This window comes from Amia ocellicauda, chromosome 3 (assembly GCF_036373705.1).
Source record: "Amia ocellicauda isolate fAmiCal2 chromosome 3, fAmiCal2.hap1, whole genome shotgun sequence".
Taxonomy (NCBI): Eukaryota; Metazoa; Chordata; class Actinopteri; order Amiiformes; family Amiidae; genus Amia; species Amia ocellicauda.
This window is the reverse complement of record NC_089852.1, coordinates 30,598,333-30,615,343: the sequence shown is the minus strand read 5'-3', so window position 1 is coordinate 30,615,343 and position 17,011 is coordinate 30,598,333. Positions and strand designations below refer to the sequence as shown.

The window sequence follows — 17,011 nt, the reverse complement described above, 5'->3', positions numbered from 1 at the left end:
CTCGGGGCCCACCACTGCGCTCTGTACTTCTGCATTTCACAACACGCTCACCCACCCCAAGGCTTGGTCTCCATGGTTACTTTTTCTCTCATTTGAGGAACTTCACAGTCAGTGCAGTAAGTGTGTGCTACACAAATTGCAGCTGGGGCAGGGGGAAAACAATGGTCCCAGCCTCAGGATTGTGATTCCCAGTTCAACAAACCCATCTCCCCCCACATCATCATCCGTGTAGTGTGTGTGTGTGTGGGGGGGGGTGTTAATAAACGTGCATGCTGCTTTATTCCAGTGTCCTCCATGTGTGCTGGGGATTTGAATACAAATTCAGCTCCGACCAAACACATCAATGCCATTGCACGCCGCTGTCGGAGGCCGTGGCTGCAGCCCGTGCTGAGCTCAGTCCGTCCCTGCGCGGCTGCACATGACGAGGCTGCGCCACAGGCAGGCGATGCAGCTGCAGCTGCAGCAGCTGCGCCTCTGCGCGTCTCACACATGCTCGCAGGCCCCTCCCCCGCCCGCCGCACGGAGAGAGAGCACCTCCAGCGTGTCCTCACTGTCAAACACAGGCTCCCTCGCCCTCACTACGGCTGCCTCCACCAGGCATGGCTGCGGGCTGCTTCCCATCATGGCCGTGCGACATTACACCCTCGACTTCCAGCTCTCGGAGCCAGGTACGGAGCGAGAGAGGGGGACACGCGTGTCGGCCGCCCATGCGGGACCGCGGCGCTCGGCCTCATTGCCTCGGTGCACCGTTTTCATTGTGTGTCCCGGCAGCGCTGCGGGTTTTATCTGCGCTGTCGCCTGTGCTGCAGTCTCCATAGAGCCTAATTATATTGACCTTCCCGTATTTATAACCCTGCCGTGTGTGATATAGCTGTGCTGTCGTCTGCGTGTGAGGCGGAGAGTGTCTTTAGGGTGGCGGTGAGCTGCAGTCACCTCTTCTCGCTGTAGTCGGCGGGCTGCTGCCGCGCCTGTGTATCCCCTGCCCTTGCTGTGCTGTGCAGTGGGCGAGCAGGGGGTTATTGGAGGCTGGCCCGGCTGCGGCCCCGGACACAGGCTCCCCCAGCGCCGGGGCTGCCTTTATATAGACGCGGCGCCGCGGCTCCGTGTGAAGGACAGCAGCGTGGAGCCGCAACACCGCTGGACACAGTTGCAGCTGTGTATTAAACATCCGTCTGTTTTTATTGTTCCCTGTAAGTGTTTTGAAATCTCAATATAGCTCTGCTAAAGAATGGCATGTTTCATAATAAGCAGGTCACGAATGCATGGTTTAACTCCCAGTGAGCTTGTGTCACTTTACACTGAAGTTTGTATTGTGTTTTATGACCAAGACACCTTGTAGCTGTAAGATGTACCAAAGTGCAGTGTAGTGAGAGCGCTGTTTACACTGTTGTCCTGGTGAGGACATACTGCACAGGTCTGGGATGGGTTTATTCCAAATTACAGTGCATATTGTTTGTAACCCAGGTGCTGACTGGCATGTATGTGCCACTTTCTACACTGTGTAGTCTAGGCCAGATGTGGGGAAAGGTGTACACAGCTCTGTCCTTGACAGTGCTGTCTGGATTTTGCATCTCTGTCTCCCACAGGGTGCTGGCTATGCGAATGTCGGCGGGGCCAGATTGAGTGTCCTTGTCGGCTGGGGTCAGGCTCCACCCCCACGGTTTGAACCATGAAATATTAATTTCAGTCCTGAAAACCCTCAAGCTTCTGAGAGCTGAAAGAGCTTTTAGCAAATTAGTTTTAAAGATTGTATTGATGTGAACAAAACCATTGCAAAAGAAGGCCAAAGCTTTGGTTGCATTATCACACTGTATCCATTGGGGTTTTGAATATGACCCAATGGAATGAATTCCCTGATTGTTTGCTTTGCTATTCTAGTTTCAATGCATTCGTTTTCATGTGGAAGCAGTTCCAGATGGAAACCTGTGCATGGTATGTCTGTCAAGAATGGGAAAGGTGATCAGGACATTGCCTGCAGAAGCAGAGTATTCCTCAGGGCTGTCCATGTGACACAGGGAATTGACTTAAGAGATTTACATCCTGACTCCTCGTGGGACAGTGGGGGTTTTGATTGTGGAAAAGTAGCTGAGCAGAAGACTCCATTTTGGACCTTAACCCTCTGGTTATGTTTTATATGTATTACGTGTGTTTCTAGGGGTTAAAGAACACTGTAAATTGGGTGTAAAACTGTCCTGTCCCAGAAAAATAAACTTGTAGTTGATGGTGCTGCAGTCTGTTGTGCAATCAGAGATGCTGATAAGCAGCAGTTTTGGTGATGTTGCTGAGAGGGGTTGGCCACAGTGTACACTTACAGTGCTGTTATGAATTGAACAGTAGGTCTTTGCAAACAGGATGCATCCTGTGGTTTATGCAGGGCTTCTGGGCAAGGGCTTCAGAATGCATTTCTGAAGTTGGCTACACGTTGGCTTGGGGCTCACACTGTGTAGCTGCCACATGTGCGGTTTCTGAGTCCTGAACGAGGAGTCCTCACTTTGAGCCAAACCGCAACACCTGCGTGGCACGTCGAGAAGGCCAACCTTCGTGATTTCAGCCTCCGGTTTACGGTTTTGGGCATGTATCATTGCAACTCACACTTGCTATGGTCAAGCTTGACTAACAGGATCTATGGGGTGTGCTAATTGTGATTGTCCTGCTCTGGTGAAAGGGCAGCGATTGAAGCTGGGCCCGGCAGTGCATGTAGACAATGTGTGCTTCGGGCAGCAGTGTGTTGAATTAATAAGTTCATTTATAATGTGGACATGGGCAGGGTGGGTTCCTTTTCTGTCTTATTGTAGTGGCCTGTGCAGGGGAGTGTTCATGCTGATAGCTAGAGTAGCACAGTTCAGAATAAAGTTTTATCTATTCATGCAGATGGTGGTATAACTGGTATTACAGTTACATTTAGGTTGTGTAGGGAGCATTATTTTAAGGAATTCAGCTGCATTTTGCCATTAAACCAAGTATAATCCTCAACTATTCCTTCCTGTGTGTTTTCTTGGCCTTGAGATGCCACACTCCTCTCTGTAGCCTTGAAGAATGTGCCCAGAGCCCCTCCTGTTAAAAATACATGATTGTCCGGTGTGTGTTTCATTGCACCACACATTGCTTCACTGTCATCTGCATGGCCAGGATGGAGACAGATGTGGGTTTCTTGTGTGCAGGTTTTTCCAAGAAGCTTTGTCCATTCTAAGTAAATAAAGGTCAAGATGTTAGAAATGTTTATTCTGAAAAGGGAACTTTCTGGTTCAGATGTAAATGCTACTGTAACTGTACTAATGACTTGCATGGTGTGCGTGCGTGCGGTGTCTGGGATAACTTGAATGGTGATTATTGCACTACTGTGCGGTGGTAAAGGTGAATTGGGGTGAAGGCTGCCCCTGGGTAGCAGGTGTATGAGTATGCTGAGTCGTGATGTGGGGCAGCAGAGCAGGCGGGCTTGTTATGATTTGCAAAGCAAGTCTATTTCCATTTCAGAGCAGGATCTTAAAAACAATGGAACTGTTTGGGAAATAGTGTTTCTTTGCAGTGCTTTTTGTTTTGCTCCAGTGCGTGGGAAGGTCAAGCAGCTGAAGCTCACAGGAGTAGTGCTCTTATTTTTTTCATTTATTATCTGCATCACAGTGAATAGACAAACAACCCCTTCCCCCCCCAGGAATGTTAGCAGGAAGGTACATTATTTGGTTATCTCTGGCCACCCGCATTGTTCTAGTCTTGCCTCAGCTGTTTTTCTGCTGTAATGGCTGCACGGCCGCCAGCGCCTCACCTGGGCGTGCGGCCGTCTTCTGCCCTGTGCTTTGCAGCGTGCTGTTGGTGCGTGAGTACAGCTGCGCACTGTAGCAGGGCCCGTGAGACAGGAGGAAGCGACTCACTCACAGACGCTCGTTTGTGTGTGGACACCATCGGCATAATCCAGCGATCTCTGCCTCCCCAGTACTGAGAAGAGCTGGTTGAGGCCTAGCTCTAGCCACACGTTCAGCCTGTGTTCAGTACAGTGTAGGGCTGTCCCTATGCAGAAAGTTCATTCAGATGGTCTCGACATTGTTTGCATTTGTCTGGGATGCAGCTCCAAGAATAGACTTGCAATTTTACACTTTGGGAATGACACCGCCAAATAAATAAATAAATCCAAACCTAAAGACAAGAATGCAAACTTGCTTACATAGCTTGAGTGAACACAGTAGGGGTCATGGAAATCCTGGGGTCAAAAGGGTGTCATTTGTTTAATTTTGCATCTCTGCACCTGGCAGTGTGCGCCGCGCTGCACACATCCTGCCGCGTTCCCTCCCTCACCTGCTTTTTCACGTCTGGATGGGATTTTGGGCTTCTTGTACTGATTTCAAGCAGTGATCGTACAGGTTAGTGGGATTTATCCTGCATTAAAACAAAATATTTTTCTCCCAACAGCTGACTGCACCACCTCTGCCCAGGGCCTGCAGGCAATTTTTCAAGAGCAAGAAATGACAGAAACCTTTCACGGCACTGACGACCATGGCTACTACGCAACGTTCACTGGCAGAAATGGCAGGTAAGAGTTTTCGTGGTTCTAGTAGTGTGATGATTTTTGTACATTTTGTCGAAGAGGCTTCATCCTTTACAGAAACGTGTTGTTGTTCTCGTTGTGTGTGTGGTGTTACTGCACTGTCCCATGTGTGTTGCCGCCTCCTGTGAGTATTGGAGCCGAGTAATTAGGACACCCAACTGTTGCCTTGATGCGTTTTGATGTCAGCGATCTATTCAGTGCGCTTCTGCAAAAACACGATGTGAACGTACTGCTGCGTATCCCAGGGGATAAATTGATTTATTCAGAGCTCATTTGGGATACATTTGCTGCTCTATTTACCTTGGTGCAGTGCATATAATGGCACGTATCGACACACATGCGGTCGCGCCTTGTGCTCAGCGGGTTTACCTGCCGCAGGTGAAGTACTTCTCGAGCCTTAGGCCACTGCACAGCATGCTCTTCCTCATGGATGCAGGTTCTTTTTTTGTGCAGTGTTCAGGGGAGCAGAGCTGGGGATGCCCTGCTCAAGCCCTGACTTTTTCCCCCAGCCCAGACTGAAGGGAATGGGGGCAGGACGTCTGGATAAATAAAAACCACATGAGCCGTAATGTGAGAAATAATGCAGGACTGGGGTTTAATTTGTTGGTAAAGCGTTTCCTATGCTGCCGCATGCACACACTGAGCTGCAGAGTGGCCCGAGGTTTAGACAGACAAACCCCGTCATAATGGCAGAACAAAGGACTATCTGATTTGGGGATTTCGCTATTATTTCCTGTTTTCTCTACACAATCAAAACATCTGCAGTCTGCATTGTTACTGCCTAAGCTGGGGTGAATCACATTTGGCAGCTGCACCTGTTTCATTCAGTAAACAGTGCGCGCGGATCGGGCAGAGGGGCAGCCACGGGAGCCGTTCCAGAGACCTGAGAGTCACAGAGTGGCATTGTTTGTGACTCAATCAAAAGCACATCTGATTCAGAAGTGGTTATACTGCGAATTAGAAGTGAACCCTGAGGCAAAGTCATCCGTCTCATACTGGAAGGTCATCGCCCCCCGCCTTCACTGTCGTGTGTGGAGAGATTTCCTGTACTGCATGAATCACGGTATTAAGTGCACAATTAGGCGTGTGCTACATCTGTGCCCTTCAGAGTGAGGGGTTATTATGGCCCTGTGTCACCCTTTCCCTCACTTTAAAGATGATAATTTAACGTATATTGTGGCACGACGTGAGGTGTGTGCTCTGTCCGGTCGGTGTTGTCACTTTGGGTTGATATAATATGGCAATGTTTTGGAGAATTTGGCAGTTTGGTGGTTGTCAGTCAAAGCCATGTGGTCTCTTTCCATCTCTCCATCCTTGCTTTTCCCTTCTGGTACTGTAGACTGAGTGGTATGCGTGATGTGCTTTTATGTTGGAGCTTGACGTGAGACAAGGGTGTGCACTCTGTACCGGCTAACAGGTGCCTGACGTGTATACATCACTATCAGGAAGCATGTAGAAAGGATGATGGGGATACCTTGTGGTCCTAAAATACCTCCCTTCATGCACCACTCCCTGCAGGCTGCGTGCGTGTGGGTGTGTGTGATGGGTGACAAATAAAAGGAAAAACCTGAATAAATGAGTGGAGGAACATAACAAATGCAGATGCCTCCAAACAGGTGTACTGCATGATACAGTTAAGCAATGAACATCCTATCATGCTCTGTGGCATGTATAAAAATGCTGAGCAGGCCCAGTTGACCTCGATTTTGGATCAAGATGGCAAGAAGAAAGGATCTAAGTGACTTTGAAAGAGGGGTCATTACTGGGGTAGGAGCTTCAGTCACAAAGACAGGCAAGTGCATGTGTGGCGATATCAAGGAACGGTACAGGCCCAACTGCTTGACCCCTACAGTGACGGGTCCGGAGGCTCTGTTATGCTGTGCGGGGTATTTTTCTGGCATGGTTTGGGTCCACTTGTCCCCTTAGATGGAAGGGTCATTGCAAATCATTACAAAGTTATTCTGAGTGATCACCTTTATCCTAAGATGACACATTTCTCTCCTGATGGGAGTGGTCTCTTCCAGGATGACAATGCCCCATCCACAGGGCACGAGGGCTCACTGAATGGTTTGATGAGTGTGAAAATGATGTGAATCACATGTTATGGCCTTCGCAGTCACCAGATCTCAACCCAATTGAACACCTATGGGAGATTTTGGACCGACGTGTTAGACAGCGCTCTCCACCACCATCATCAAAACACAAATGAGGGAATATCTTTTGGAAGAATGGTGTTCATCCCTCCAGTAGCGTCCAGAGACTCTAGAATCTGTGCCAAGAGCATTGAAGCTGTTCTGGAGGCTCGTGGTGCCCAACACCTCACTGAGACACTGGTTTTTTCTTTAATTTGTCACCCGTCTGTATATGTATATAATATCATCACTATTGGCCTATATTGATCCACTGCTGGATGAAGGCTTCCCCAAGATGTTTCCACTTTCCTCGATCTACAGCCTCTCTCCTCCATGTCACGCCTGCAACGTGTATGATTTCATCGTGGTCGTCTTCTCTTGAGATCCATTCGATGTCGTCCTTTGATCATATACTTTGGTTTATTTTATTAACTTTTGATCTATGCTTAGGCTGATAATTTGTTTGCATGTTTATATATATATATATATATATATATATATATATATATATATATATATATAGCATAGTGAACGACTGTTATTTTAAAACTGTAAAATCAGATGCAAGTAATAAATCTGTTGTTCTGAAGTAAAATAATAACCCCGGGCTGCATGAAATCAATTTTTTCTCGCAGACTGTAATGAATTGTCCCGAGTCCACTAAAGCTTAGAGCTCATGGTCTGTGATAATGGGTGTCTGTGACCCCTCCTCTTAACCTGGTTTGTGTCCTTGCAGGTTTGTAGTGCCCTGGTTGTGTGTAAGCCCATTTTGTGTGCTTGCAGGTTTGTTGTTCTCCGGCTGCACTCGCACGGGTTTGTGTCTGTGGACCTGCAGAGCTGCGCTGGAGACGATGCCACACAGGTGGATGACGTAAGTGTTCCTGCCATCGCTGCGGGGAGAGCAGAGGTCCCGGGCCTGTGTCTACTGGGCCTGTGTCTAGAGCACAATTTCTAACACAGCTCTCATATTCTCAATAGTCTGTGTTTTACTTTTTCATGTGATAAAATTTAGCAGTTTAGACCGTTTTTGTCATTCAATCCACCATAAATGGGGGGAGGGTATGCAGAAATTTGTAATTGAGGATGTGAAAAATTGTGCAGAATTCACTTGTCCTTCCTGTACACACCCATGTGGGAAACAAACAAATTATAGTTTAATCGCTTTAAAATGGAATGTCAAATGTCACAGATTTTACCATAACTAGTATTGGTACCTGCAAAACACAGAACTATAGAAGAAACCCAGGAAACCAAACACCACTGATCAAGACTGGAGCCAGAGGCGGTGGCATGACCTGCCCTCGGTGGCTGTCCTTGGTGCCCATGCAGTCAGAGGCGGTAGCCCGGCCTCCAAAGAACGCACCCTTTCAGCCCCAATTCCACCCCAGTGCATTCCATGATTCGGGAGCCCACTGATTTTTTTGCCAGATGTTGCAGCTGCTGCCCTGCCACGATGGTGATGTCCACGGGCAGTTGGCCCCATTAACGTGATGACAATGTTTGCTTGTGTGTTGAAGAGAAACCCGTGAAATCCAAACAATTTCTGAGCACTTACTCTAGTTAAGAATTAAGGCATTCTTTTATTTCTCTCATTTAAATGGGGGATTATTCAATATTTGATCAATTAATGTATTTATTTTTGATTGCAGCTACTAAATGCACTGGAAGAAAAAATGAAAGTTCTTTTGCACGGCAAAATTAAAAGGAGTAAAAGGTAAGACTGAAAGTTGCATCTGTTTAAATCATCTGTGATGGCAGAGTGTGGGCAGTATGTCCAGTATGTCCTGTGCAGCTGGTGAGCTCTGTGTGTGGGGCATTGTGCGTGGTTCTCTTGCAGGCTGTGAACTCTGTGCCTCTGTGTGTCCAGGCTGCCAGCCCTTCTGCGGGGGGAGGAGGTGGATCGATACTGGCCCACGGCGGACGGCCGACTGGTAGAGTATGACATCGACAAGGCTGTGTACGAGCAGGACTCGCCCTACCAGAACATCAAGATCCTGCACTCCAGGCAGTTTGGCAACATTCTCATCCTCAATGGAGATGTCAGTAAGTGAACAATAAAAAAAAAAAAAAAAATTGCACCAGCTGCTACCAGAGTGACCGGTCTAAGAGCAGCTTCCCTTCCGCCTCCTGTAGTGACCAGGCAGCGTCTTGCAAGCCAAGTGACCCTTATCATTTGTAGGAGCTGAATTATCAGCTGGATTTCACTCCCAGCAGCCAGTGTTCTTGGTCTGCAGTGCCACTCTTGCGCACTCCCTCCATCTCTGCTGATCCCTGAGCAACGGTCGGCTCCCCGGCCTGCTTGGAAATTTCCGGCCCCCCTCTGCAGAGAGCCCCTCCCTCGAGCAGCGGGGTGTGGAGGGTTTAGCTCGAGAACGAGCGCCGGGCGGGAGAGGGCTGCTGTTCTACTCGGCGTCCCACAGTCGAAGCTTTTCAACTGCACTCTCCTGCCGGTCCTGGGGTATAACGGAAAACCTTGCCTTGATTACTGGAGGAGAAATGGAATCAAATACAAAATTGGAAGCAGCTGCGATTGTTTTGCTTTTTTATCAGAGGCAAACAAATTAAGCAGTTAGATTGCAGGTGTTTTTAAAATAATATAATCAGATGACAATGGAAATAAAAAACAAGCTTCTCTCCGGCGCTCAGTGTCAGTGCGTTTAAATGAGCAGCGCACTGGAGGGGGTTTGTTCAGGCTGCGCTGCGACAGGAAATAGCAGGGTGTAGGGCGTAGGGCTACTGTGATCATATATCATGTGCTTGAATAACTGCAAACCACAGCCAAGTATAGCCCTTTATATATCTTCTTAATCACTTGCCTTAATTATGAAATAAGGGACTGTGGGCTGAGACCAGACTTGGGCTCACATACATTTCCCGATGCTCTCTAAGTACTTTGAATTTGTAATCGGCTTTGTTTATCAAGGTGAGGGCTTTCTAGGCAGCTTGGCATGATTACCGGCCGCACTGTGCGACCACTTCAGCGCTGTCGCCGCTGCAGACGGGCTCAGACTGATTGAGTTGAATGAGTTGACTGGATTAGGCCTGCCTTCGAAAAAGCAAGGCTGGAAACAGCCTCCAAAGGACCGGTTCCAGAGGGGTTGAAAGGCCGAACGTTTTGCAATTCTACAATATCTTGTTTACCCTGAACCTGAGTGGATCTGTTGCTGCTGCCATGCACTGCAGCCCCCCCTGGTGGAAGGAACAAGACATGACACAAAGGAATTGGTTGTATCAAGACTTTATAAGGCCCGGTTTTATATCACTGTGTACGTCGATGCCACTGTCTAGCATATTGTGACAGATCTGTTTAATTTATTCTTATTCTACACACAAAACATAGAGGACATAGAATTCTTATTCACTGTAGAAATCGTTTTTGTCCTCGCTCTGTCCCACCACCATCTCCTTTTCCCTCTCTCTGTCCTACCCCTCTCAGACCTGGCAGAGAGTGACCTCCCATACACCAGGGCCATCATGGGCAGTGGGAAGGAGGACTATGCCGGGAAGGAGATCCTGATCCTGGGTGGCGGTGATGGTGGGATCCTGTGTGAGGCAGTCAAGCTGAAACCAAAGATGATCACCATGGTGGAGATATCCTTCACTTTCTGCGTTGCTGCACGGCCCGCTCTCGTGGTGCCTTCTCTAACTGGGTGCAGAGATTAATGTCCCTGAGGAAAACCGATCCCCCAGCTAAAACAACTAGCATTATTAGATTTTTTTGGCCAATCTGAATAGTCTTTGATTTCTATTTATTGGTGAGATTGGGGTGTTTTCATGGAAGTAATAAAGGACACCTGTTGGATAACTGTCCGATTCATGACTACTCTTAAGGAATGCTAAGATTAATAATGTGTGATGTGGTCAGTGAACATGGGTACGAATATGGGTTTTTGGATCTTTCCTTAACGGCGTATTCACATTGACCAGCTGGTAATCGATGGGTGTAAGAAGCACATGCGCAAGACCTGCGGGGACGTGCTGGACAATCTGAAAGGAGACTGCTACGAGGTAGGTATCGCTGCCCAACCAAGAGTAGTGCAGCGCGGTTTTATGAAAGTCCTTCCTGTTTTGGGCCTGTGTTCTAGAACTTGCCTAAGCGGGTACAGTTCCATACTCTGCTCCGCCCACACGCACTCACGGCTCTCTTGCGCTCCAGGTGTTGGTCGAGGACTGCGTCCCCGTGCTGAAGAAGTTTGCCAATGAAGGGAAGACGTTCGATTATGTGATCAATGACCTCACAGCGGTGCCCATCTCCACGGCCCCAGAGGAAGGTATGCTAGAAACCAACACTTGTACACCTTTGTATTATTTTGAATTTGAAAGCACTGGGAGAACGGGGGGTGGGGTGGGGAAGAAACGCCGCACTAACCAGCCTGCAGTGCAGTGAGCATCTCAGAGCTTGGGTTGGGAAAATAGGAAGCCCGCTGTCACCGTTAGTGGCCACTAGAGGGAAGTGTGACTCTCTCAAAGCACCACACATGACATCTGTCGCCCCGGAGTGGAGCTGTGTGATCTGCCTTTCTCCTGTCGACAGCTCTTGACTGGTACCCTGTGTCCAAAGTGGCACAGGTGTGGGGAAGTGGCTCAGGCAGTGATGAGCTTAAACACTCAATGGTGCCAAACCTGTTCGTTTCAGATTCGACGTGGGAGTTTCTGCGGCTGATCCTTGACCTCTCCATCAGGGTCCTGAAGCCCAGTGGGAAATACTTCACACAGGTGAGGAGTGCAGCCTGAGGTCTACACTGGATAATAGTTGTATTAATAATATAATTTAGCAGAGTCCTTTATTTGCAGCAGCTCCCGGGGGGCAGCTGGGTACGATTTCAATCAGATTACTAACCGACGATCCAGGGGGCATTGTGTGCGTGTTCTTGTGTTGCGTATAAAACGGTTAACTCACTCTCGCTCTCCGCTGGTCTGGTTTGAGTTAACGGCGTGAGGTCATTAATGTAATCCTATCAGTGTCACAGATGCACCCCACTTGATGAGGATTGTTGTTCTGTGTGTGGGGGGGGGGGTTGTGTTTTTTTCTTCCCAAAGCCACCATGAGAAAAGTTGCGCAGTCCTCGTTGTGTGTGAACACTGAGGACCTCTGGGGACGGTGACCGTGTACGGTTCTATTTTTAAAGGAGTTAATCACATAGGGAGACTTTTTTTTCCCTTCCCTTTCCTCTCTCCCTCTCTCCCCCTCCAGGAAGACTTGCTGAAACTCTGCTCTCTGGGCTATTTTTTAAATCTGTTGTTCCTGCCATTAAAGGGCTCATTATAGTGTAAAAAAAGCAACGCTGTTAACTGCAGTTACCTCTTCCCCTGCTGCGGTATTTAATGCCAGTGATGGGAGAGGGGTGTGTGTGTGTGTGTGAGACAGTAGCCGAGACTAGAATCCCAGTCGCCCGTTCCTTAGAGTTCCACAGCCTGTTTATTGCCACACATAATCCCTCTTTCTTTTTTTAGTTTGCTTTGTTGTGTTGTGTAATCTGTAATCTGTAATCTGTTCAATTAAACCTCTTGGTCTGTCCATTTAGGATGAAAAGACAGACTTGGCTGGGGGGGGGATGGACACAGAAACGAACCTCAACCATGTGCTCTCTTGCCCTTTAGGGAAACTGTGTCAACTTGACTGAGGCGCTCTGTCTGTACGAGGAGCAGCTGGGCCGGCTGTGCTGCCCGGTGGAGTTTTCCAAGGAAGTGGTTTGCGTTCCGTCGTACATGGAATTGTATCCTTTTGGAAAGACGGAGAGACAGGGATGAATAGAGACGAGAATCTTGGCACTCAGGGATGGGGGTTGAAAGCAGGCTGAAGTTGGGGATAGAGGTTCGAGTTTTGCCTGTTTTGTTCATCCCAGGTATCGGCAGTCACGGTCAGCACTGCGTTTTGTTATCTGTGTCTGGGCGCAGCAGCTCAAGAGGGCAGCAGCCCGTCTATGGAGCGGGGGTCCGCTGACACAGTCTACACCGAGCGTCCACAATTATTTACCCATATAGGCTTCAACCCACGGTTCGTCTGAGGAGAGGAAAAACAAGCCGCCAGACAAAAACATGCTGGTAATCATGGAGTCTGTGAGTGTGGAAGAGGCGCGTGCATTTTAAATGATCTTTATAGGTGTGATTACGTGTGGCAGCAGGATGCACACTTTTCCTAATGTCAAGCTTTCTGTAACCGGCTCCGTAATTACGTCCAAGTGTTTTTGCGTGAGTGTGGGACGCTTCCTTGGGAAAGCAGTCCCAGAGGGGGAGAGGGACAGAGCCAGTGTAATAGTAAGGTCAGCTTATACAGTCCTCTTCCAGAATGGAAATAGAAACCCGGAAGAGGACGAGGAATGCATCTCCTATGTGCCTGTGGTAGATTAAACCGGACAGATTAAGCAGGATTGAGAATGCTAATGAGAGAGGATGGGCTTGGGTTTTAATGAAGGTTAACGGGCCCTGTAGCTTAGTTTTTCTGTCTCGCGGTGCTCAATGGCAGATCTCCTGTACAAATGAAACCCCAGGTAAAACAAATTCCCCACGTGATCCTTGACTGATCCCTCCAGGTGGGTTTTCTACACGATATGGAAGAAGTAAATCCAGTTTGTTGCTGGAGCTCCACGCTGCATGAAGCCCCTGGGAGCAGTACGCTGTCTACCAGAGCTCCGCGTTTCAGATGCACTGTAAAGAGAAACAGAAAGTAGTCTGGCTGGTTTTTCAGTTTTGTACATCTGCGTTATAATTTTCTTTTGTATGTTGGATTTTATTTTATTTTTTTCAGTTGGTGTTTGTTATTTTGTTGTGTGTAGGTTGGGTAATAACGCTGTAAGTTGCTGAGCTTGTGGTTGGCTTGGCGACTCGAAGATGAAAGCTGCTGCACAGAGGGGCGGGACGTGATCTGTCTTTTCAACAGGACATTCGAAAGGTTCCTCTGTTGTTCTTGCTGTATTTGCTCAATGTACGATCTTGTGTATAGGTTAAGAAGTCACTCTGCTTTCAGACCTTTCTTTATTATTATTTTATAAATGAATGTTGGTTTTGATTTATGGTGCTTTCAGTGTGCAGCCAAGGAACTGGTATTAACTTGGGCTTCCAGTTTGACATTGATGCGTTTTAAACTTGTTTTAAAAGGGAAATGTTTTTTGTTTGTTTTTCTTCCCCCCATTCCCCTTGCTCGCTCTCCCCGCTCTGGATAGCACCTGGCCATCGATCTCTTTAGGAAGCCTCTGACCCCTGTCGACCCTGCTGGGGTCCTTGACTACACTCTGGTTAGGCCTGATATAGCAGCCTATCCTCCTGACAGTAACTTTCTTTTTTTTTTTTTTTTCTTCTTTTTAAATAAAAGTTCCCCTCATTTCTTAGTCACACAGATCCCCTGTGGATGTTTTCCTCAGCAACACAGTGCTTTTGTCACATTCCAAGATAACTAACATGTCCTTTTTAAACAATAAAATACAATTTTTAAATATGCGAGAGTCGAAACCTCCAGGCGAATCACGGCAGCCGGGAGCATGGCGCCCAAGGGGGGCCCTTTAAAGGAACTGGGGGACCTCAGTTAGCAGACTGGAGGTTTAGCAGAGAGCCGATGAGCATCTCACCTGGACAGAGCAGCAGCACAGGGGCCAGCTGTGTGTGTGTGTCCATTGCTCTGTAAACTGTGTCTGTTGCTGTGTAAACCCTGCTGGAATATAGGTACTACATGTAACACAAGACAGCCAAGATTGTTGTTTTAGAAGTGTGTGTGTGTGTGTGTGTGTGTATATGTCTATCTCCTTCCCGCTCGAGGATGCTGCCCCTGGGCGCCTGCGTCTTGTCTTTCTCAGATGACATGTTTATCGTGCTCTTCCCCCCCGGCCTGTGTTCTCTGTTCATTTGTTTTATAATTAAATTCAAAGCGGTTTGAGACACTGGGATCTGTTGGTAAGAACAGGCCTGCTTACACCAGCAACCTCCAGGTGTGCTTAAACAAGACCGGGATCTGGTTTGAACATTGGATAATTAAGTCTTTATTTTCATTTGATGTGATTTGTGTAGGGACTCTCACATAATCCTTTGCAAATTATGCGATTCATGGAGCCTTGTTTTTAAGTATGTAAACGTCTTGGTCTTCAATTAAAGCTTAGAAAAGCTGATCTAATGGAAAAACAAAATAAATGCAAGTCTTCAAAAAAGTGAAATTATAATGGTGGGGGGGCATAACGAGGGCTAAGTGTTTAATACTGTTAATTTTGTGTTTGGCACTGTGGCACTCCAGGCCCAGGTCTTGGCATTGAATCAGGAGCAGGAGGAGTGAACATCCCTGGCTGATTGACACGGCTGAAGTAGGGCTGTTCTGTATTTATGTCTTGTGCTTAAAATAGGCATAATGTTTAAACCTCTATTTTTGGCTTTTAAGAGGGGCGGCACTTTTTAGCCACCAAAAAGGGAGTATTGTGTGCGTTTATACATTGATGTCAAACATAATTTCATGGGCCTGGACCACTCGGTTCCCATTGATTTAAAACTGAGTGGATCATTTGTTTTCTTTGCTCAGTTAATGAACATGATCGATGGCCTCCATGTTTTAATTCAACCCAATATATCCTCCCCTCCTCCACTGTGTCGCTGCCCACCAAGCACCAGCTGAGATTTATACCCGATGTGACTGATCGAGATCACTGCATCCTGCATCTTCTGAGATTGACTTAACTGATAATGAGCTTTACATTTAATTTAGATCTCAGACATGAGACTCAAAATGCCCCAAGTAATAATAATAAAAACATCTTGGCTGTACCAAAATCAGCAAAAAACAAGCCGTTCAAGTGGACATTCCTGGATATTAAGGAGAATAGTTCGAGCAGTGCCCTGGGCATCTGCGAAACCTGCTGACGATCAGAGCTCGTGTAAAGTGTGATGTGTTGCATTACAGTCCGGAGATGTGGGTGATGCTTTTTTCCCCTCTGTCTCTGCTTCCCCGATCGTTCTCCAGTCTGGGTAGTCTGACTGTAGTGACCTTATGAACAGAAGAGGCCAGACCCCATTTATAATATCCGTGGACTCCAAAATTGGGTTTGGGTGCTGTTAGTTCACAGGAACGCTTTTATTATCATTATGATTGTTTTTATTTTGTTATTGGTGTTCTGTGTGTGTTGTGTACAGAAAATTGGTCATTGGGCAATAAAATAAAATAAAATCTGAATTGTGTTCCACCGCTATTTTATGATCATCTGTGGGAGTGGGAGCAACTTATGGTGGTGCAAGTTGAAAAGATTGTAGCTGTTTTAGGATTTACTGTCTTGCCCCCACCCCCATGCTGGAAATATCATGTCTAAGCAGATGTGCTGCTGTGGCTTTTTCAATATGTAGGACAGAAACCTGGCATCTGGCTTTTTTCCTTTCATTATTGCTGCCACTATACCTTCACTCTTGGCTCCATTGTATCATAAATGTGGTTTGATATTACAGTAATTAAATAGAAAAAAGGTCTGGGTGTTTCCAGCTCATTCTGCAGATCTGTTAGTGTGTGTGTGTGTGTGTGTGTCTGTACACCTGCAAAAAACACCACTTGTTCAGTCTGTACCTTTTGTTTGCACTAACTTCTGCTTCCGCCAAAGTGAAGATGTTTCAGAGTATTTTATCTTGGCACTGAAGAGTTGGGTGGACTGCTGTTGCAGTACACTATTATAGAAACATTGATGGAAAGTTGGTGGAATGTTTATTAAAAAATAAAAATAAATCTGGTGTTTGTTTGTTTGTTTATAGTCAATGCAGCCTGCCTTTTGTTAATGCACAATGCCTACTATTATTGGGGTCACAGCACTTTTTTTTTTCAGCTGTCTTAGGATTCTTATATTAGTTGATCAAGACACTTAGCCATTGATATATTTTATATAATGTTGTATATTACTGAAGGGAGCATATCTGTGTGTGTGTGTGTGTGTAGGTCTTTGCGTTTATGGATGCATTCCTTGTGATTGAGATGTTGCATTTTAATCATTTCCAGATTTGAAAGAAACATCAGCTTTGCAGAAACAATTCAAATTACAACTCTCACTTGCATCAACTGCTCTGGCCGCAGCTCGATCGCCCAGAAAAGGAAGCAGAGGTTTCTGATCCCATCAGGTCACTGTGTCACAGCGGGAATGCACCGTGACTCAAAATAGTGGCACAAAAATAACCATTTCCACCATTTTATTTCATATAGAACAGAGGTGACACTCAAACTCTTTATTGATGAATGGAAATTCAATGCGTCAATTTTGAGATGCTGGTAATTCTGTGGGTTCATTTTAGTCACAGGTTTTTTTGCTGCTATATCTGATTTCTTAGTCGATGCATCAGAATTACTCAAGGTTAACTGAGGCTATTTCCTGCTCATTATCTTATTTTG

At 46.8% G+C, this 17,011-nt stretch overlaps 1 protein-coding gene across 1 annotated transcript; it reads left to right on the top strand.

Annotated features, from left to right (window-relative positions):
- Positions 1 to 422: 422 nt before the first annotated feature.
- sms (spermine synthase) lies at positions 423 to 15,820 on the top strand. The gene is made up of 11 exons (XM_066699020.1): positions 423 to 668; positions 4,405 to 4,525; positions 7,456 to 7,543; positions 8,322 to 8,386; positions 8,540 to 8,715; positions 10,109 to 10,265; positions 10,593 to 10,680; positions 10,829 to 10,943; positions 11,309 to 11,388; positions 12,274 to 12,389; positions 13,206 to 15,820. Exons 1-11 carry the CDS (start codon positions 446 to 448, stop codon positions 13,234 to 13,236), a joined length of 1,260 nt encoding a protein of 419 aa, XP_066555117.1. The 5' UTR covers positions 423 to 445; the 3' UTR covers positions 13,237 to 15,820.
- Positions 15,821 to 17,011: the final 1,191 nt, after the last annotated feature.

Coding starts and splice junctions, on each gene's coding strand:
- sms (XM_066699020.1), top strand. CDS start 446: ATGCAGCTGCAGCTGCAGCAGCTGCGCCTCTGCGCGTCTCACACATGC. Junction 7,544..8,321: donor ATGCCACACAGGTGGATGAC/GTAAGTGTTCCT, acceptor TTTTGATTGCAG/CTACTAAATGCACTGGAAGA. Junction 12,390..13,205: donor GTTCCGTCGTACATGGAATT/GTATCCTTTTGG, acceptor TGATCCCTCCAG/GTGGGTTTTCTACACGATAT.